Consider the following 22021-nt stretch of genomic DNA (forward strand, 5'->3'; position numbering starts at 1 on the left):
TTATTATTGGGAAAGTTTAGTGGATTAATGAGAATTATTTGGGAAGATTAATTGGATTAAATGACCAATTTAGGAGCGCATTGGAAAATTACCGAGTATGTCCGGATTGACTGGTTGTACGTAATTTGTGCTTAATTGTGATTAACTTCATACTGCCATGTCACATGTCGTGTGGTTGAATTATGTGGAGTGCGATTGGCCAATGATTGGTTTGAAATTAATTACTGATTTGTGAATTGCACGTTAGGCCACGCGGTATTAATTGGGCCAATTAAGCACGTGTTGTGATATTGGGTGTCTGAATTATGTTGGTGCTCGTGGTGCATTGCATTGCATAACATGAACACGCATTGCGTATGCTAAGAGTGAGGCATGTGATGAAATTGTGTGAGAATGCGTGTCTGCCATGAGCATGTGATCACCTAAAATACCCTGAAGCGCTATACGCTGGGTTCAGATAATAATGAGTTGTGTGATCACCTAAGGACCTTCGGGTCGATACCGTCCTCATGCACTTTGAAGCAGGATGATGCCCGGTACGTCCGGAAGGCGACCATCCTCATGCACTTTGAAGCAGGCTCTGGTTCGCAAGGAGAACAGTGTTGCGCCTTATGCACTTTGAAGCAGGCTAGAGACACTGGGCTAGATCGGTTGCTGCGCCTCATGCACTTTGAAGCAGGCTAGACGCACCGGGCCGTGAATATTGTTGACTCGAGTCGTAATAAATAATAAATTGGGCGATTGCCAGTGTGCCAATGTGGGCCAGGAAATGAACGTGACATGTCGACGACATTTGCATGCATGAACATGCGTGGACTAGCATGCGAGTGTGTGAGACTCGGTGCATGAGCATGTGATTGGCGTACGTGTGACTAGGTGTGCCACGTATGTGCCGTGATTATTATATATTGAACTGTCTAACCTGCAGGGTCAGAGAGCTATTCGATTGTTGTTGTGTTATTGTTTTAAGTATTTGTTTCCGGTCAGGAGATTGCATGCTAGCCTAGCCTAGGTTTAGGGGTTGAACTTACTGAGATTCGTCTCACGGTTGTGTAAACCGAAACTTTTCAGACCCCCAGCAGTAGGATGCCGAGGTCACCACCTCTTTTTGGAATACCGCATTTTATCCAGCGGTCGTCGAGCATACACCCCGGTAGGGACGGAGCAGAACGGAGAAGTGGCTATTTGGTTATTCCCAGCTGTTGGCGTTTCCTTTTTGGTTGTAGTGAACACTGTAAAAAGAGATTTAAAATAGTAATATAAGTATGTACATATTTTCTGCGTTGATCGTTGTTTATTGCTTGGCTATCCTTGGCTCATATTTTATATTAGTCAGGGTTTGTTATGTATTGCTTCCGCATGTGTTTGATCTCTGCCTGTTCTGAACGTGCGTCGGCGACGCTTCCTGGGACGTCGCATCATAATCGACCGGAGGTAGGATGCTCGCGCTTCGTGGGGTACGGGGCGTGACACAAATTTACCTGAAACTAATATTTTGACCAGTAAAAACCCTAAATTGGTACATTTGTGATAAATTTACCCTCCATTAATTTCCGTTATATTGAATTAATACCACAACAAATCACAAATTGATACATCTGTGACAAACGCAGGGTAAAATATAAAACCGGTACATCAGTGAACTGTCATGTGTCATTTAACAAAATAATTTGATAGTAAAATTTAAAGGAAACAAACCGAGGGTTAATTTGTCACAAGTATACCGATTTGGGGTTTTTTGTGATAAAAAAATTAGTTTAGGGTAAAATTATCACAGGTGTACTAGTTTGGGTTTTTCGTGGTATTAACCCAAATAAATATATATAGGTGAAATGTTTCAACCAACACCGTAAAACTAGCCAAGGCAACGGTCACTAGCATCAAAAGATTAAAAACTGACACAAAGATTGATCCTCTCATCCGCACGCACCAAGCAATTAGGGCACGCATGGAATCCATTATGCTCCAAAAATCAAATTCTTGCCAGAAAATTGATTTCTGGAATTCTTGCTAGAAATTGATTTCTGGAGGAGAAATCTGTTTGATAAAACAAGACTAATTCTGCTCCAGAAATTGATTTTTGGAAGAGAAATATGTTTGATAAAACAGAAGGAAATTTCTGCTTTTGGAGGTGCCCAAAAATTTAAATTTCACTCAAAGTGGGTAGTTACAGGTATTCTAAGCCATTCTGTGAAGTCTTAAATTTTTTTATTTTTGATTTTTTTTGGGCACCACAAAAAATTTAAATTTCACTCAAAGTGGGTGGTCAAGGGTATTCTAAGCCATTCTGTGAAGTTTTGACATTTTTTTATTTTTTGATTTTTTTGGGGCACCTCAAAAAATTTAAATTTCACTCAAAGTGGGTGGCTACAGGTATTCTAAGCTATTCTGTAAAATTTTGAAATTTTTTTGGGCACTTCAAAAAGTTTAAATTTCACTCAAAGTGGGTGGCCACAGGTATTCTAAGCCATTCTGTGAAGTTTTGAAATTTTTGATATTTTTTTTTTTTGGAACCTTAAAAAATTTAAATTTCACTCAAAGTGGGTGGCCACTGGTATTCTAAGCCATTTTATGAAGTTTTAAAATTTTTGATTTTTTAATTTTTTTTTGGCAACTCAAAAAATTTAAATTTCTCTCAAAGTGGGTGGCTACAGGTATTCTAAGCCATTTTGTAAAGTTTTGAAATTTTTGATTTTTTGATCTTTTTTGGGCACCTAAAAAATTTAAATTTCACTCAAAGTGGATGGCCACAAGTATTTTAAACCATTTTGTAAAATTTTTTATTTTTTTTTTGGCACCTCAAAAAATTTAAATTTCACTCAAAGTGGGTGGTCACAGGTATTCTAAGCCATTTTGTAAAATTTTGAAAATTTTTATTTTTCTTATTTTTTGGGTACCTAAAAAAAATTAAATTTCACTCAAAATGGGTGACCACAGGTATTCTAAGCCATTCTGTGAAATTTTGAAATTTTTTATTTTTTTTGGGCATCTCAAAAAAATTAAATTTCACTCAAAGTGGGTAGCCACAAGTATTTTAAGCCATTATGTAAAATTTTGAATTTTTTGATTTTTTGGACACCTAAAAAAATTTAAATTTCACTTAAAGTGGGTGGCCACAGGTATTCTAAGTCATTCTGTGAAATTTTGAAATTTTTGATTTTTTTGATTTTTAGAAATTTTTTATTTCTTGTAAAGAAGGAAATTTGGGCTAGAATGCATCATGGAAAAGATCTTTTTTGGGCCAAAACTCATTCTGGAAGCAAAAATTCATTCCGGAGCCAAAAAAAGAATGAGGTTCTACCAAACGCGTTTTTATTCCAGAATGCAAAAATTACTCCAGAATGCATTCCGAAAATTTTTTAGCAGACGCATTTCTGTTCCAGAATGCATTATTCTGCTCCAAAAATCAAATTCTTGCCAGAAATTGATTTCTGGAGGAGAAATCTGTTTAATAAAACATGACTAATCCTGCTCCAGAAATTGATTTCTGGAAGAGAAATCTATTTGATAAAACATAAGGAAATTTCTACTTTTGGAGGTGCCCAAAAATTTAAATTTCACTCAAAGTGGGTAGTTACAGGTATTCTAAACCATTCTGTGAAGTTTTAAAATTTTTGATTTTTTGGGCACCATTAAAAATTTAAATTTCACTCAAAGTGAGTGGCCACGGGTATTCTAAGCCATTTTGTGAAGTTTTGAAATTTTTTATTTTTTGATTTTTTGGGGGCACCTAAAAAAATTTAAATTTCACTCAAAGTAGGTGGCCACAGATATTCTACGTCATTCTATGAAATTTTGAAATTTTTTATTTTGAAATTTTTTTTGGGCTCCTCAAAAAATTTAAATTTCACTCAAACTGGGTGGCCACAGGTATTCTAAGCCATTCTGTGAAGTTTTGAAATTTTTGATTTTTTAATTTTTTGGGCACCTTAAAAATTTAAATTTCACTCAACGTGGGTGGCCACGGATATTATAAGCCATTTTGTAAAATTTTTAAATTTTTTGATTTTTGATTTTTTTCTGGCACCTAAAAGAATTTAAATTTCACTCAAAGTGGGTAGCCACAGGTATTCTAAGCCATTATGTGAAATTTTGAAATTTTTTATTTTTTGATTTTTTTAAATTTTTGATTTCTTGTAAAGAAGGAAATTTAGGCTAGAATATATTCTGAAAGAGAGAAGCTACAAAAAGTAGCTTCTCTTTTTTGGGCCAAAACTCATTCTGGAAAAAAAAAATTCATTCCGGAGCCAAAAAAAGAATGAAGTTTTACCAATCACGTTTTTATTCCAAAATTCAAAAATTGCTTCAGAATGCAATCCGGAAATTTTTTAACAAACGCATTTCTGTTCCGAAATGCATTATGGAGCAGAATTTCTGCTCCAAAATAGATTCCATACGCGCTCTAATGTTCCATATGAGCTTTCACAAGCTCCAATCCCTCTCTCGTCACAATGCCTAAACCATTGCTTGGATTGACCCCATGAAGGTCATCAACGTCGTGCTCGTGCAATGGCATGGCAACCCCTCACTCATCTTGGCCTGTCCAACAAATCATTGCGCATTAATAGGTAAGATGCAATTCAAACATATAATTGTTTGCATTTAGTGACATTGAGAGTCCTACCTTATACAACCCATCTAATTCATCATAAATTTCCCATCATTGATCACTAAAATGCAATTTTTTTAGTTCAAAAGAAGCAACAGAACATTTTTCACAATTGCAATATATGTGAATCAAGGCCAACGTGCTTATTGACAAAGACTTCATCTTTATGAATCATGAAAATTTTCAAGTAACGACCTCTTTTTTTGATAAATAATTTCCTTGCGATGCTAAATAAATCTTGCCAGCCGCTCAAGCTACGTACTAGTTTATTTTAAATATGCAAAACCTTTCAAATATGTTTTGTGATTTTTCTTGATTGACATAACTTAAAACTAACGAATGCCTTAATTTTGCACTTAACATAATAACTAATTTTGGGTCTTATGCTCTTCTCGATAAAAAGGATGGAAGGAGGGTCTTCCAAGCCTCCATGGGCAGAGTACTGAGAGTATATAATGGGTGAGAGTGGGATTGAGTACACCTACTCCATTTTGTCTTTGTCTCCCTTTTTGTACTTTTTTTTTCTTTCTCAATTTTTCTTTTGCTTTTTTTCTTTTTAAAATTAAAAATCATGATTCTAAACATCTCATTAAATATTTACATATTTATAAACTATATAATTATGTGGTGAGAAAATTTTATGTATCAAGATTTCCTTTTCGCTAAATCACGTCGACAATATTGTTTCGTCGTTCTAAAACTTTTAGCAATGATTAAATGAACAAAAAAATTCCTATAACCGACACGAACTTGCTATTTATGTTATGAAGTGATATAAATTCTTAATTATCTAACTTATAAGTTCATAAAAAAAATCTAGAGATAATACAAGATATTTCTGTAAAATTTGGTATTATTTGGTCATAAAATTTAAATGGCTCCGAAACCATCCACTTTAGTTGGTTTAACTCTCACTCTGATATGGAGTGTGTTCCATATAAAGAAGAACTAACTAGAGTTACTTTTTATTTTTACTATAGTTAGACAATGCATATGAAATTCTGAGTGGGAAAATATTATAGTGTTAGCTGGTCCAAGCTAAGACCATGCTCATCATCTGACTTGTACGTTATGTCTTATAAAGATATAGAATCAGTCATACCCATAATCTCAGGCAAAAGTACACTATAAGTGCCATAACTTGTCTACGGTGATCACTTTGGTGCCATAACTTTTTTTCGGATCACTTTGGTGCCAAGTCGGAGGAAAATCGATCACTTTAGTGACTCCGACCAAAATTCCGGCCAAAAAGCTGACCTGGCATTTTTATTTAAAAAAAGAGTGTGACGTGGATATTGGGGTCAACATTTGATGTCCACGTGGACAAGCAAAACGACGTCGCTCAGTCCACGTGGACAAGAAGGACGACGTCGTTCCATTTAGGACAGCAAACGACGTCGCTCAGTTCAAAGGTCTTAGCATCGCGTCGCTCGTCACACCTACTCTGTCTCCCTCGTCCAGTCGCCGTCGCCTGTCGCTCGTCGCTGGTGGCGCCCTCATTTCGTCGCCGTCGCCGTCACCGTCGCCATCACCGTCACCGTCGCCAACGCCGTCTCTTGCCTTCCCCTCGCGGTCGGTCAGCGTCGCTCCCTCATCCCGTGGACTGAGCATCACTCGTCCCGTCGGCGTCGGTCCTGTCTACATGGCAAATTACGAAGGTCGGTCTTCAAATAAGGGCTGTTAATTTCTATTTTGCTGAATTGATCGACACATTGTGCTTCATTGTCCTATGTTTCACTCAATTAATTGGTAGATTAGGGCTGCCTTCGGGAAATTAGGCTTTGAAGTAGGAAATTAGGGCTCGAACTTGGGAAATTGGGGCTCGAACTTGAAATTAGGTATTGAACTTCTGAAATTAAAGCTTGAACTTCATAAATAGCTAGTTGTTCGGATATTAGGGCTTGAAGTGGATTCGATTGTGTTGGTGCGGGGCTGAGTATATGCGATAGACTGTGGTCCATGTGGGGACCTCTGTCATTGTCACCCATGTGGTCTGATGGTGGCTTTTTCAATCTTGTCGACCATGTGGGGGACCTTCATGTGAAGCTGTGCTCTTTTTCCTATGTGGTGTGGTCCCGAAAGCTAAAATATTGAATTTTTTTGGCTTTTTTCCTTCAATGCAGGGTCGATATATGGGGGATAAAGATATAATTATCGGCATCATTGTTCGCTATGGAGGAGAATTTGTCATCGGCACTGACGAGTGGGAATACTTTGGGGGACTTGAAGGTACTGTTTATTTCGATAGAAGCAAGCCAGCATATATTAATCTCATGAGGGATATAGTTCAACAATTAAGATGTAAAATAGGAAGTTTGCATTATTGTGTTCCTGGAAGCAGCTTGAAGGACGGTATTAGAAACTTTCATGATGATAATGGTGTTAAGGATATCATCTACCATTATCTTCATGGAAAAGAAGCTGTTGTGTACGTTGAGTCCTATAGTAATGGTGAATCTGATGAAGGGGCTGAGGGAGGAGACTTAGGTGATGGTGCTGCTTTACCTAGTACTCAGGTTGGTGCTAGTTCTATTATAGATGAAGCTGGACATGAGAGGGATGAGAGGGAGGCAAGCCATGCAGCGAGTGAAGAGTTCACTGGATTTGAGTTCACTGGATTGTCGTGGGAAGTTGCTGCATCTAGTGAATCAGATGATGAGGGTGTGACAAATGTAAATTTACCAAGTGAAGATGACGATGAGAAACTTGCACAGTCAAGGCAAAAGCAAAGGGAATTTGGAAAAAAATCAACAGCTGCACTTGGAGGATTGCATGAAGCTGAACCAGGACATAGCATTGATGGAGCTCCAGTTGAAGGTAATGACACTGATTATGAAGAAAGTGGCTCTGATGAACAGAATGATAATTCTGAAAATCAGCATGAAGATGATGATCCCGTTGTGCGCAGAAGGAAACGTAAGTATCCGTTATACGATCCTGGCTCTTCTTCTTCTGTGTTGACTGTAGGTCTGAAATTTTCTGATGCCAAACAATTCAAAGAAGGGATTATCAAGTATTCAATAGCTGAACAGAGGACTCTTCAGTTCACTCGAAATACGCAGGACTATGTTAGAGCAAAGTGTTCTCAACCTAGTTGTTCGTGGAAGATATATGGCGCACGTTCAAAGAGAGACAGGTCATTCCAAATTAGGTCATTACAGGAGGAACATACTTGTTCCATCATGTTTGACAACAAAAGGGTAACGAGTGCTTGGTTGTCGAAGCACTTCTTCGATACCATCAAAGCGATGCCTGATGTGAAGAGTGCTCAGCTGAAGCAGTTGGTAAGGGAGCAAGTAGGGATTAACGTGTCACTCAATCAGTGTAAAAGAGCCAAGTATAAGGTGATGAGAAAAATTCTAGAGAGGTACAAGGAAGAATATGGTCAAATTTGGGAATATGTTGGAGAATGTAGACTGCAAAACCCGGGTAGTCGAGTTTATGTTGAGGTTGTGGAGCGGCCACTGCCTAACCATGGGACTAACTTTGACCGAATTTATATTTGCTTTGATGCATGCAAGCGGGGATTTGTTGCTGGTCGTAGACGAGTCATAGGGTTAGATGGATGTTTCTTGAAGGGTGTGTGCAAGGGAGAATTGTTGGCTGCCATTGGGAGGGATGTCAATAATCAGATGTTTCCAATTGCTTGGGCTGTTGTGAAGGTAGAGAGCAAGGACACTTGGTCGTGGTTCCTGAAAAATTTGATGGCGGACCTTGAGATCACTAATGGAGGAGGTTGGGCATTCATGAGCGACCAACAAAAGGTAATGCTGGTGCAACTGCACAAACAATATTTATGACATTTTATCTTGCACATGCCTTTATTAATGCCTTGATGTATGAATTCTTGTAGGGACTTCTTCATGCTCTAGCTGAGTTGATGTCATTTGCTGAACATAGGATGTGTGCGAGGCACATATATGCAAACTGGGCAAAGATCTACAAAGGGGAGAAACTACAGAAGCAATTTTGGATGATAGCTAAGAACACCAACATGGCTGATTTTAGAATTCACAAACAGCAGCTGCTTGACTTGACGAAGGACGGTTATGAAGCACTTTTTCAAACTGAACCCAAGCATTGGTGCAAGGCCTTCTTCAGTGAAGAATTCAAGAGTGATATCATTGATAACAATCTTAGTGAAGCCTTCAATGGCAGAATTTTAGAGGCGAGGTGCAAACCAATCATCAGCATGCTTGAGGATATTCGAGTGATAGTCATGACAAGGCTGCAAAAACAGAGAGATGAGGCTGCGAAGTGGACTGGACAGTGTGGTCCTAGGATTGCCAAAAGATTGGATGACAACTTGGCGAGTAGTAGGTTCTGTCATCCTATCTGGAATGGAGATGATGGCTATGAGGTCATGGAAAAAACAGACAAGTATGTTGTCCAATTGGACAAACTAAAGTGCTCATGTCGAGCTTGGCAACTTTCTGGAATTCCCTGCACACATGCCATTTGTGCCATCCAAGCGAAGTACCAAAATCCCAAGGATTGCCTGCATGGTTACTACCACAAAAGCACATATCTTGCTGCGTACCAGCACATGATGTAGCCTATTAGAAGTACAAAATTCTGGAAGCCGACAAATCATGAAGCCCCTCATCCTTTACCACTTAAGAAACAAATGGGAAGGCCTAAAAGGAGACGAAGAAAGCAGGAGGGAGAGCCCAGAAGTAAGAAGATGAGCAGGTCAGGTGTAGAGATAAAATGCTCATATTGTCGTGAGGTAGGTCACAACAAAAGTGGTTGTCATTTGAAGAAGCAACATCGGTTGCTTCAACAGCCAAGTGGAGGGACTCAAATTGGATCAAGTGCACAAAGACAAGAACCACCAAGGGGCGCGAAAGGCCCGCTCGGGAGGGCTAGCCGATAGGCATGCCGATTGTCTAGTCAAGGACCCGCCGAAGGCCAAGTTCAAAAACCAGCTGAAGAGCCAACCGGAGGCCCAGGTTTAAGGGCAACCTCCTCCTCGACTGTTGCACAGGTTAGGAGAAAATATCCAGTAAGCTATATGTATTTGTATTAATCTTTAGTGAGCAGACTTTGACTTTAGTTGACATTGTTTTGTTCTTATCAGTTGAGAAGAAAACCAACTGAACAAGCAGCTCAGGTTCCTCAAAGTGAGGCACCATATCAAACAAGAGGGGTCCTCGGCAGAAGATTAAGGCAATATGGTTATGGAATTTATACGGACTTCAATACTGGAATGACTATTTTGCATGTAAGTTTTATACATCTCATGCATTTCATTCGTGAGTTTTTCACTTTTATGACAATATTGCTTCTTCTCATCCATGATTATGTTGTAGCCTGGGAGGAGTTCAGAGGTTCTCATATCTCAAGTTGGCCCAAGCCAAGAGTCAAGAGTGCACCAAAAAGAATCCAACCAACGCCGCAAGCGTGGTCCGAAGAGAAGAAGGGTGGTCGGAGAGAAGAGTGTTCTGAACCGCCACCAACAAAAAACTCAACACTAGTTCCCGATCAACCAAGACATGTCGAACCTCCCAAAACAGCCACCAACACCAGTAAGAAGAAGATAGTTGCTGCGCCTGAGAAGAAATCTCGAGCAAGAAGGCCAGTAGAACAACCTGCTGGTCCAGCAGTTGAAAAAGATGCAGCTGGAGCAGTTCAAGAAGAAGCAGCTCTAGCTGTTGAAGAAGATGCAGCTCAAGCAGTTCAAGAAGAAGCAGCTCCAGTTGTTGAAGAAGATGCAGCTCCAGCAGTTCAAGAAGAAGCAGCTCCAGCTGTTGAAGAACCTGCATCTTCAGAAGAACAACCTGCAGTTCATCCAGTTCGAAAGAGTCAAAGAATTATGAATCAATTCAAGAAGCCGTCGAAAGGAAAAGGAAATGGTGAACTTATCACTATTGACTAATGGGAGGGTGTTGAGGTGATTGTTAGTTTTTGTGAAATTAGGGAGGTTTACCGTATTGGCTAATAGGAGCTTGATTTTTTGTAGTCCTGGAATGTTATTGCCTAATGGGATGTTGTGTGTAATGACTAAATTCGATGTTTACCGTGGTTAAGGTGGTTGTGATTTTCATATTTTTGCACACGTGTTTGCTCTGTTTTAGTATAGTACTGGTGTAGTGGGGTGCTTGTAAGTTGCATCAGTAAGTTAATATTCAAAGAAACTTACTGATGCAGTTGGTGGGGAGGGTGGGAATTAGTGCTACTAGTGCTGGTTTTTTGTGCTATTTTCAGGTGCAATATGGTGCTTGCACCAGCTGCTGATTTTGTGTTGTTTGAGAGTGCAGTATGGTGTTTGTACTAGCTGCTGATTTTGTACTATTTGGGAGTATAGTATGGTTACTATTTGGGAGTATAGTATAGTAGCTGCTGATTTTGTCATATTTGTGAGTGCAGTATAGTGCTTGCACCAGCACGCCAGCACGTGCTGGTGCAAGCATTTTGAACCGGTTTTGAATATGGTTTAGGGGTTGTTTGGAGCTGGTGATTAAATATGGTTTGGGGGCTGTTTGAACCAGCTTATGAGTATGGTTTGGGGCGGTTTGGTGCTGGTGAGCAGTGCTGGTACAGTTACTGCTTTGATTCTGGAATGATTTGGTTTAAAGATTGGTTTGTTGGAACCAAAGTCTCCATTTTTCAAAGAAAAACACGTCATGACACTTAAGTGATCAACTTTCGGCCACAATTGGCACTTAAGTTATCACTTTTGAACCACGACTGGAACTTAAGTAATCACTTTTGAACCACGACTGGCACTTAAGTGCTCACTTTTGAACCACGACTGGAACTTAAGTGATCACTTTTGAACCACGACCGGCACTTAAGTGATCACGATTAAAAACATTTGGCACTAAAATGTCAACTGCTGAACTTGTGACGACTTCATAATTTGCTGCTACGAAGAGTTGCAGCACTTGCAGCACCTCATTTTTCAGTAGTGAGCCTTACTCCATAATATGCAACCATCTAACCAGATGAAAAAAATACAACAAATGAGCAAGTGATTATACAGCAAATGAGCAAGTGCAGCAAATGAGCAAAAATATGAAGCAAATGAGGAAGTGCAGCAAATGACAGCAAATGAACAAAAATATGCTGCCAATGAGGAAGTGCAGCAATGATAGCAAATGAGCAAAAATATGCAGTAAAATATGCTGCAAATGAGAAAGTGTAGCAAATGACAGCAAATGAGCAAAAATATGCTGCAAATGAGGTAGTGCAGCAAATGACAGCAAATGAGCAAAAATATGCAGCAAAATATGCTGCAAATGAGGAAGTGCAGCAAAAGACAGCAAATGAGCAAAAATATGCAATAAATATGCTGCCAATGAGGCAAAACTGCATCAAAATATGCAGCAACAAAATACTAAGCAACTCAACATTGAGAACCAATAAATTCCAACCTTCCATTTGTCATAGATTGCAGCAAACCTCTTGTTACATACAAAAATTGCAGCAAACTAATAACACAACCGTAGCTACAAATTGCCAAATACACGTACATAGTACTAGCCTATCTTAAATTATGGTAGACTAAGAAACTTTTGCTCATAACTGACATTACATTTGACCATAAAATAGGCTATGAAAAATATCAATAACACAATCAACAATCGATAACACTTTCTTTCGATTTTCATCCTTCGAACTTCCTTCTTCAAATGGTTGGCCAGAGATGCTAAAGCCTTCATTTCAGCTTGCAATGAGTCGACATCGTCCAACTCGTCCATTAATGCAGGTGGAGGTTGATGTCGAGCTTCAAGTAGCTTCACTATCACCTCTGTTGCTCGATCTGAAAATTTCGCATCAACCCACTTGAAGAATTTGCACTTCGAGCCTTCTCTCTACCTGGCGCATCCATGGAATCTTCTCCCGGGGTTCAATCGAGTCCAAGATGTTCTTCTTGGACTCGGTAATCCACAATAGCAGAAGAACCGACCTTCTTCTTCACTTCGTTCAAACAAATTTGAGCCGCTGATGAAGCTCCTGCCATCCATTTGTAACCTTTGGCTGTCAATTTCGGGAAAACAAGGAAATAATATGGCCGGTTAGGGTTTGCAATTGAGGAATATGTCCAATTAGCCGATTTAGGGTTCCTATATTTGGGGGAGAAAGGTTGAACGACGTCGTTTTCGCTATAAGGGCTTACTGGACTTTCCGACCTGCTCCGGCCAGCCATCTCAGCATCGAATATTAATAAAAAAGAGTCACATCAGATTTCCGACGTGCCATGTCAGCTTTGGCACTAAAGTGATCGATTTTCAAAAAAGTTGGCACCAAAGTGATCCGAAAAAAAGTTATGGCACCAAAGTGATCGCCGTACACAAGTTATGGCACTTATAGTATACTTTTGCCCATAATATCATAACATGTGTTATTATGAGGTATATCCATAAAATTAGCTAATGAGTTTATGCTTTATGCAAAGAATTATTACGTAAGTTCATATCCATTTGATACCTTACTAAATTAAGACTTAGTAAGATGTGAACCAGAGCTTGGATTCGGTCGGTAGCCAAAGACGGACTTGTAATATTTGTCCTAGTGGGGTCGATATGATCCATGGTTGCAAAGAAATCAAGTATATCTAGTTGAGATATAAAAGCAGTTACACATAGAACTCAACTATACACTTCTCTTCAATTGAGAATCATAATAGCATTATATCATTGGTTGATATATATTTTAGTTAACCGTAGTAATGCCCGGACAACATTCTAATTACGTCGAAAGACGAGATTTAAAGAGCAGAAAAAGGATATCATTGGGAGAGGCTAAATCTCTGAGTTGGGCATATATCATTCCAAGAATAAACTGATTGCTTATACAAAAGGGAATAGCTAAAGACTTGGGTATATCTTAAAGTTCTTGACTATTGTATAGACATTGCTGTGCAATATCGGCTACTTACCAAAATGCCCGATCTTGGACAAGTCGAAGTTGCCACTTTTGCATTTCTATGCCCGCCCATATTAGGGACAATGTACATCATACAGTAATCCAAGGTCAGTTACTCCTTAAGCTCGTTCTCCTCCTCCTCCTCTTTTCCCTTCAAAACTTTCTTGGATCACTTCGCTCTCCTTTTGCGCCAACTCTTCAACATCGTCGCCCTCCTTAATGTCGTTCTTGTTAGGAGAGGCGACAAATATCTCAATGGATTCAGATTCATTGGGGCTGCTCGATGTCACTAACTGATTCATCTTCTTATTCTCCTTTCTTTTGCCCCATAGCACCGCATAGAGACCAAGTACTATGAGCCCTGACCCTAGAATGCTGTCATCAAAATAAAGCGAGTATTTTAGATATCCCGTGTTAAGTGATTCGAAAGGTTCGAATGCTTTGAAAATATATGTATGTATACTTACCTTCCCAGGTTCAATTTTTCATCCAACACCAAAGACCCCGCCAAGGCCACAATCACTAGCATCAAAGGACTAAAAGCCGACACGAAGACCGGTCCTCTCACCCTTACGCACCAAGCCATTAGAGTATAGCACAACCCGGAACCTACTACCCCCTACAACACCACAAGCAAAACCGCGCCACGCAATAGGTGGCGGATTAGCTAACGACACGTACCAAGGCAATTCGACAATCGCTATTAAGCCGCCCCCAATAAATGCACGCAACATTAGAAAGTAAAGTGTTTGTCATGGTGTACCAAGTATGATACAGTGAGAAGCCTGATGTTCCATCCAAGCTTCCACTGGCTCCAATCCCTCTCTCGACACAATGCGTAAACCACTGCTTGGATTGATGCCATGAAGGTCATTAACGCCGTGCTCGTGTACTGGCATGGGAATCCCTCACTCATCTTGGCCTGTCAAACAAATCATTGTACGTTGTAATTTCTAGTTACCGAGAAAAAACACTTAGCGACATGCACGTTACGATATTTTCTTCGTTTTAAATATGTCATTTATTTATTTCAAGCAAAAAAACTGAATGTTTTGATACGCTACACTGTTTAGTTACTATGCATGAGGTCACTTCGGCCTCTTGCATCTACCTCTACAACTGTGGCGTACTTGAGATTCTCGATTTGACCGATATATAGACATCGAGGTACTTTCCACTTGTAAGGTGGTAGGTGTGACCTTTATAGTTATTTTGGAAGTGCACTTAAATCACTCTATCAACTTCAATCCCTCGAAGGCTCATTAGTCCTTGCAGACCGAATACAAATTCGGGGGAGTATAACTTCTCCATATATATATATAAAAAAGGGTGAAAATCCTATACGTTTGCTTTGGTACCTCAATAAATCTCAACCATCAATCTCAGTTTTATAAATCTGATTTTCATATAACAATCGTTTGGATCTATTGAGACATTAAATGAAGCATTGAACGGGATAGAAAAATTCATCTTTTATAAAACGAATCTTCGGGATGTTTGGATGCGCATGCAATCTTTCCCAAACTAACCAGAAGAACCTTGAAAAGGAAAAGGTGATCGACACTAGAAAGATTGAAAAGAAAAGGCAAATCAAAGGCGACAACATGAAGACGTATTGAAAAGATACAGCAAAGACCCACCTGAATGATCAACCACAAAGCGTAACAGAAGCAGCTGGCCACGGCCAAAAGCGACCCCAGGGGGAGATTGCTCGAACCCTCCTGGCCCTGCTGGGTCGCCGCCACGTGACGCAGCAAGTTCACGTGTGTTGACCACAAGTTGACTTCCACGCCCTTGTAGAACGTGAGCAGCATTGCCCCACCAATCCCCATTAATGTTCCCCCCACTTTTGCCTTCCCTGCAACTGTCCTCAGCCTCGCCTTCTCCAACCTAATTGCCATCGACCAACGTGAACATGAAAGAAAGACACGCGCCACGTCAGAAGAACATCCCAGCTGACGATCCCCGAGCATATGCGCCAAGACCGATCCTAGTGAATTATAAGCCAATTACATGTCAAGGAACTTGCACGAGACATTCCTGTACATACCCGAAAGAAATAGCCAAGACGAAGGTTACGGCAGGGGTGAGGTTGGCCATGGCCGAGACGTATGTCGCCGATGTCATCGATATGCTTGCAAGGTACAAATTTTGCCCCATTGATCCCCTGCAAATTCATTCAATCATAGTCAACGATAAAAGACCAGAACCTTCCCCATGCATAAACACCTGAGTCTTCCATATTTATGTACTAGAAGTCTCTTTTAGAAGGAATATCTGGTGAAGGCTGCGTCTAGTCTGCTGCAGTACATGGAAACATGGGTTTTAGGCTGTTATCACATAAGTGCTGTCTTATAGCACCACAAGTCACTAAGCATTTCGCAAATGTTATAGATTAAACAAAAAAAAAAGGCATGGTAATCAAGAACCCCAACATCAGTGCACTAAGAAACACACACTTACCCAAATAGCCCACAAAAGAAGGCTTGGACAAGCACTGTCCACGTTATCTTTGGCCTGCTCTTCCTGTTATAAACCGAAACACAAAACCAGTATACCTATACAATACACTATAAAAATTTGGTTTAATAAGAGAAGTGTGTTGTGTGTGACCTTTCTAAGAAGAAAGCCAGAGGGGCCATGAAAACCATCGCAAATATGAAGCGGTAGGCGATGACGAGCATCAGGTTCATCCCGTTGCTCGCGGTGAGCTTGTATAGTATGGTGACGCCAGCGAACGCAACCTGGACGACCACCATCACCAGCAGGGCCTCCATTTTGTGCATGGCCTCGGACAAATGATACATCGCCATCGCTTGAATCTCTCTCTCTCCTCTCGAGATTTCGGTTCCTCGATCGAGTATGGAGGAAGTATCTTAATCAAACGTGAAAACTGAAAAAAGATGGGATTTGCTAAATCTTTGTCCTGAAATTGTGTAAGAGAGGAGTGAAAGCGGGGTATGTATAATGCAACAGAGAAGGCCACCAGATGTGTTGCTTGGCTTACGTACTTCCCGTCACCATGCACTGAATCATCCTCGCGCCAGGGATGATTCAGTGGTTTGCAAGTGCACGCCACATCAAGGCTGACGTGGTGTGCGCTTATTTACTGTTATCCAATGAGATCTTGGCATGTGGATAGTGATCTGGAAATTAAAAAAATTGTCTTTTTCCTTTTCCATTTTCAACCTCCGCTCCGCTTTGGCTATCTCCTCCGCCCAAGCCGCTGCCGCCGCCGCCGCCGCCACCATCCTTGAGCCACCGCCCCCACCGTGGCCACCGTGGTCCGCGGCAAAGCTGTTGAGCTCGTGGCAGGAAGCCATGGACTAGCAAAGACTCGAGATGCAGATACGGAGATGCTGCAGCTCGTCGCCGGAAGCCATCGACGAGCCAAGACTTGAGATGCAGAGCAGCGTCGGCCATGGATGGCCTCTCGTCCACAGATCTGAGCACCCACTTTTCTCTGCCGTCCCAGCGGCTGAGCGGCAGATTTAGAGATGCAGAGCAGTGGGCTCGCGGCCAAGGCTCCAGGTCTGGAGCCATGGCCGCGAGCGACGACCGTCTGAGCGACAGAATTGGAGACGTCGACCTCCGCGTCTACCCCTCCGTTGTCGCGGGTGAACAGACCGTCGTCTCTCGTGGCCTCTGGCTCCAGATCTGGTATACACACTTTCAGTCCATGGATTCTCTGTTGAGTGATGGAAGGAGAGAGATCTTCAGCCATGGCTCCTCTCTTCGCCAAATCCAGTCCCTAGCCACCAGATCTGGAAGCGAGGCACCGGGTGGAGGAGACGGCCAAAGTGGAGAGATGCGGCGCCAGCAACTCCGGCTCCGCCGGTGGCCGTGGCGGATGGAGGCGTGGGGCTCGTCGTGAAGACGGAAGAGGAAGAAAAGAGAAATCTAGGTGGATTTGGGGGGATTTTTAATTTTTTTTTTTGATTCCATGTGTCAATTTGTAATTGATTATTAATAAATAAGTGCACGCCACGTCAGCCGTTGACTTGGGGCTCGCAAACCACTTCATATTTCCGCAAGATTGGGGGAGTGGAACTGCTTTTTTGGGCCATATACGTATAAAAGTCAATGCCAAGCACTAATTTACTTACTCTGTGTGCGCTTCGCTACCAGATTAATTTGGATTCCTGAGTTCATGCATGCTGTACACGACATATATGTGCTCGTGGAGATTAATCGGGTCAAAAATTTTGGATAATCTATGCTATCAAATCGTATATAATAGGTATTTAAGTTTTAGGGTACGACGAAAGTCATCGTTTGTAGCGATTGAGGAGCACCCGAGTGCACATGCGAAAATTGATACAATGCGTATTTGACTTCTATAATTGTGCCAAAATTAACCTACAAGTTTTTCAAAGGAGTACACTCATTCAAAATTAGACTCGGATATAGCATGCATGCTACATAATCTTTTAGGTGTGGTCGAGCAATTTTTTACTGTCGAGCCCAACCTCATTGCTTGCCTAATCCAATCCCTTATCCAATAATTTAAGCTTTTCTAACAGCTGATAGAGCTCTCTTAATAGTTCACATATTTTGAGTAAATAGGCGCTTGTGTGAATGTAATTCATTTTTCGCACTACCCACATCTATAGTAACTCAAATTTGCAAAATATATTACACGGACCGTGTAGCATATGAAAACCCTCCTTCATTTGTCAAATGGGATAGTTTTCGCGATGGCCTTCCAAGGGTTTTTCTTTCATTAAGTGCTAATGTTGTGTGAGGGCCATCGGGGCAAGTCCAAGATTGGACCGAGATACAATTTCGGCATAATCAAGCCGAACCAAATCGAGTCGAGTTAGTCAAGACCTTATGACGATGATAGACAAGCAAAAGGAATTTCAAGGAATGAATATGACAATTTCGAAGATGCGAAAAAAAAAAAAAAAAAACAGAGAGAGAGATGTGAGCGCCGGCGGCACACCGGTTGTTGAATGTCATGTGTGGCATTATCAAAGGAAGTATTAATGTGGGATGGCACTGATTTCATGCTTTTGATTTCCACTGCCCTTTTTTGTCTATTCGTTTCTCCACTAATGGAAGCTGTAGCCAATTTGGCTTCTGTTTTGTTATTTTTTTAATTTGCGACTACTCTTGCCTTTTTTTTTTTTTAATATGCGATTATTCATGTGTCCGCCAATGCGATTCCACGAACCGTCTCTTATTGTCTTGGAAGGACCGGACTAAAGCGGACATGTGGCGACGCCGCATGCGCATATTTATACTCTCAAACGCATGCGAGGCAGCTACACTATATTCCTTGAATATAATTGGAATTCAATTACAAATGGTTCAGGATCTCTAAGATGATTCCTTTCCTCCGTAATAAAAAGAATCAAGTAGAAATACATCCATAAGTTGAATACTCTCGGCATAAGTAAAAGTAACGAGAAAATATTGGGTACCTAAGTGATGCTATGTCAGCAAAATCATAGTCCACTCGGTGATGGACACGTGTCGCCTGGGCCCACCTGTGTGGACAAAGTCATAGTCCACTAAGTTGAATACTTCCAAATTTTTGCTACGTCAGCAAAAAAAAAAGTATATGTTTAGCATCACTACGTATATTTCTTCAATAAGCATAAGGAAAAATACCACCAAAAATCCCAAACTATGTCACTTGTGATAAATTTACCTTGAACTTTTTTTTGTGACACGAAAAATCCCAAATTATGCCACTTGTGACATATTTATCATGAACTTTTCATGACACGAAAAATCTTAACTATGCCTTGTGATACATTTACCTCACAATACTTTGACCCATGGGCATTTTCGTCTTTTTCCTTTTTTCTATTTTTTTCCTTTCTTCTCCGGCAGAGGGAAGCCGGCAAGAGCGGTCCTTGCCGGCGGTGGGTTGGGCGAGGGCTGCCCTCGCTGGATCTAGCGAGGGTCGCCCTCGCCTGGGCGAGCGAGGGCAACCCTCGCCAGCTTCCCTCTGCCGGAGACGAAAGGAAAAAAAACAGAAAAAAGGAAAAAGACAAAAATACCCATGGGTCAGAGTATTTTGAGGCAAATGTGTCACAAGTGGCATAGTTTGGGGTTTTTCGTGTCACAAAAAAAAGTTCAAGGTAAATTTGTCACAAGTGGCATAATTTGGGATTTTTCGTGTCACAAAAAAAAGTTCAGGCTAAATTTGTCACAAGTGACATAGTTTGGGGGTTTTGGTGGTATTTTCCCTAAGTATAAATGTGAATTTTCATGTGTACTTGTAACATTTCATGAAAATGTAGATTCATAATCATTTGATAGTAGAGGATAATCAAAAAAGTTATATAGCAAGATATCTTCTAATTGTGAAATAGTTTAATACTATATAGTTACACAATATAACAATACGTTTTCACAATATAGCAAGATATCTTCTAATCATTTGAAAGCAAGTGTCATCAGAGATTTCGACTTCAAAAACTACTGAATTACCGAGGACAGCCTAGGCATGGTTGCCCGTTAATGCCCATGGGTACCACATTTGCATATTTAGCGAACCTTCCTATTTAGCTTTTGCTTGCTGATGGTGAAAGGGGGGCACAGGCTGCTGTGTAAATGTGTTGGGGTGGTGCTATTACTGAAGTACTTCTGAAGCTTGGCTATAGTTTGGGCACGGAAAAAGGGCTTCCTCCACAGCAAATGGTTGGAGAGCTATCAAAGAACATGTTCCCATCTTATATATCTGTAAGCCAAACCGTGGCCGTTGTCTTCGTGAGACTAGCAATCTTTTTTGCAATTTATTTTCCTCGAATTCATGTAATGAGTACAACTCTCACCAATCACATATTCTTTGGACATGAACAGCAAGCTAGACTTGGCTCTGCACCTCCACTGTAATTTTTCGCTTGGAAAAAGATTTATGAAAAAATTTGCAGGTTCTTGCTAATATTCTTCCGAAAGAAACACTTCCTATGGAAGCTTCAGATGCGTAAATCGGCTTCGGCATATACAAATTCACGCATTCATGCTGTCAAGGCACAAAATCTACTTCTTACAAGGTCCTTATTTTATCCATTCTGTCAGATCTCATATAATTAGATGTTGGGAGATTGGAGTTTATGATGGTTATGTAGATTTTATTGCTATCCCACACATCTCCTAAAAAGCTAGGAGGTATATGGATGAGCCATCCACATGTCAAACACATAACTCATTTACTTGAGTTCAGATTTAGATATAAAAAAAGGCAGTGCAACTACTAGCGCGGATATTGACCCAATATCTTTAGCAAAGTCGAAGGCTACAGCCTCATTTGGAAGAACTTCGATGTGTTTTCCTTCAACTAAAGGTTAAATTATTGACTTACTTCAGTTATAATCCTTCATTTTCTTTGCCTGAACCACCTTGATTTTGTGAGGAGCGTGATAGTCACGTTTCTTTTCTTTTTTTCCTTGATGTTAGATGATCTATATGCTTATGAGGTGCTTGGTCTTTGTTAAACTTCTTCCTTCTTTGGCCTTCCCTTTTGTCCCCTTTCTTCAACCTTTATTTCTAAAGATACACAAATTTCTTATTTAAAGTTGTGATCGTTATGTTTTTTTGTGAGGTAAATTAAGTTTAACTTTTATTGAGATTTGTAATTCTAGTAGGAAGGATTAGCTATTGCCAAGTCAAGCAAAAGGTGCTAGACTAGACGATGCATGCAGAAAAGTGATCTCAACTATGCCATTTCCTTTTCTTGGTAGGTTTATCTGCGCATGAACTTCTCATATGTGTCTATGATTTCAATAAAATGGACAAGAAAAATCACCCTCGAAAAGAATAGAACAAGTTTTAGTGTCGTCACAATCCTTTTTAACTTGTTTGTTATATCAAGTGAAAATGTCAAGTATAGAAACCAATTTAGAAACCTACTGCTAGTCTTGAGTGTTCTTCCTCCTAGTTGAATATACAATTTGTGAACTTCCACTATCTCTAATCCGAGTATTGTTCTCTCTTGGTGAAATTTTGCAAAGCCATCAATATTAAAATTACTTTGATATTTTGTATAGGTATTCTGCAGTACATCACGAGATAATCATGCCGAGTCCGTTCTGCTGACTGACAAATCTATTAATACTAATACTAGTTTCACTTTTCTTTGAGGATCATCGTTTATATAACATTCAAAATTATTTTGAGATATACTTTGTTGTTGCTCACTAATCTTTAGATGAAAAAAATATCGATACTTTCTTTTTAATTAATAACATGGCTATCAACTCTAATACATGAGTATATGATTCCCCACGACCGCATACTACTTTTATTGTAACCGATGTTTTTTTGTTAGATGAATGTTGTAAGTGCAAAATTATACTCGTGAGGCTATATAACCCTACTCACGCCTGCACATAAAAAATATGATGCAATTATATGAATCAAACATATAAAATTTTTTGTCTGAACTTTGTCTGAGGGTCAAAAGAGATAACAATTTCAGACACCTAGAATGTTCATGCATATCGTGTTCTGCAAACTTAATCATGCATTTGGCCAGCTAGTGACCTTCTGGCATGATTTATTCTAGTACCCACGAATACAATATTT

General features: G+C 40.2%; 2 protein-coding genes across 2 annotated transcripts; one reads left to right on the forward strand and one right to left on the reverse strand.

Moving 5' to 3' along the window:
* Nucleotides 1-8182: 8182 nt before the first annotated feature.
* Nucleotides 8183-11038, forward strand: LOC130135068 (uncharacterized). The gene is made up of 6 exons (XM_056303317.1): nucleotides 8183-9160; nucleotides 9396-9561; nucleotides 9690-9833; nucleotides 10687-10712; nucleotides 10817-10868; nucleotides 10979-11038. Exons 1-6 carry the CDS (start codon nucleotides 8490-8492, stop codon nucleotides 11036-11038), a joined length of 1119 nt encoding a protein of 372 aa, XP_056159292.1. The 5' UTR covers nucleotides 8183-8489.
* A 2205-nt stretch (nucleotides 11039-13243) lies between these two features.
* LOC130135100 (WAT1-related protein At1g68170-like) lies at nucleotides 13244-16214 on the reverse strand. Its single transcript, XM_056303445.1, has 7 exons — nucleotides 16094-16214; nucleotides 15944-16006; nucleotides 15531-15647; nucleotides 15121-15370; nucleotides 14244-14402; nucleotides 13948-14099; nucleotides 13244-13855 (listed from the first exon to the last, which is right to left on the reverse strand). Exons 1-7 carry the CDS (start codon nucleotides 16171-16173, stop codon nucleotides 13600-13602), a joined length of 1077 nt encoding a protein of 358 aa, XP_056159420.1. The 5' UTR covers nucleotides 16174-16214; the 3' UTR covers nucleotides 13244-13599.
* Between the last annotated feature and the right edge of the window lie 5807 nt (nucleotides 16215-22021).

The sequence above is a fragment of the Syzygium oleosum genome, unplaced genomic scaffold (genome assembly GCF_021117445.2).
Source record: "Syzygium oleosum isolate NSW1041296 unplaced genomic scaffold, Sole_v2.1 Sole_v2.27, whole genome shotgun sequence".
Lineage (NCBI taxonomy): Eukaryota > Viridiplantae > Streptophyta > Magnoliopsida > Myrtales > Myrtaceae > Syzygium > Syzygium oleosum.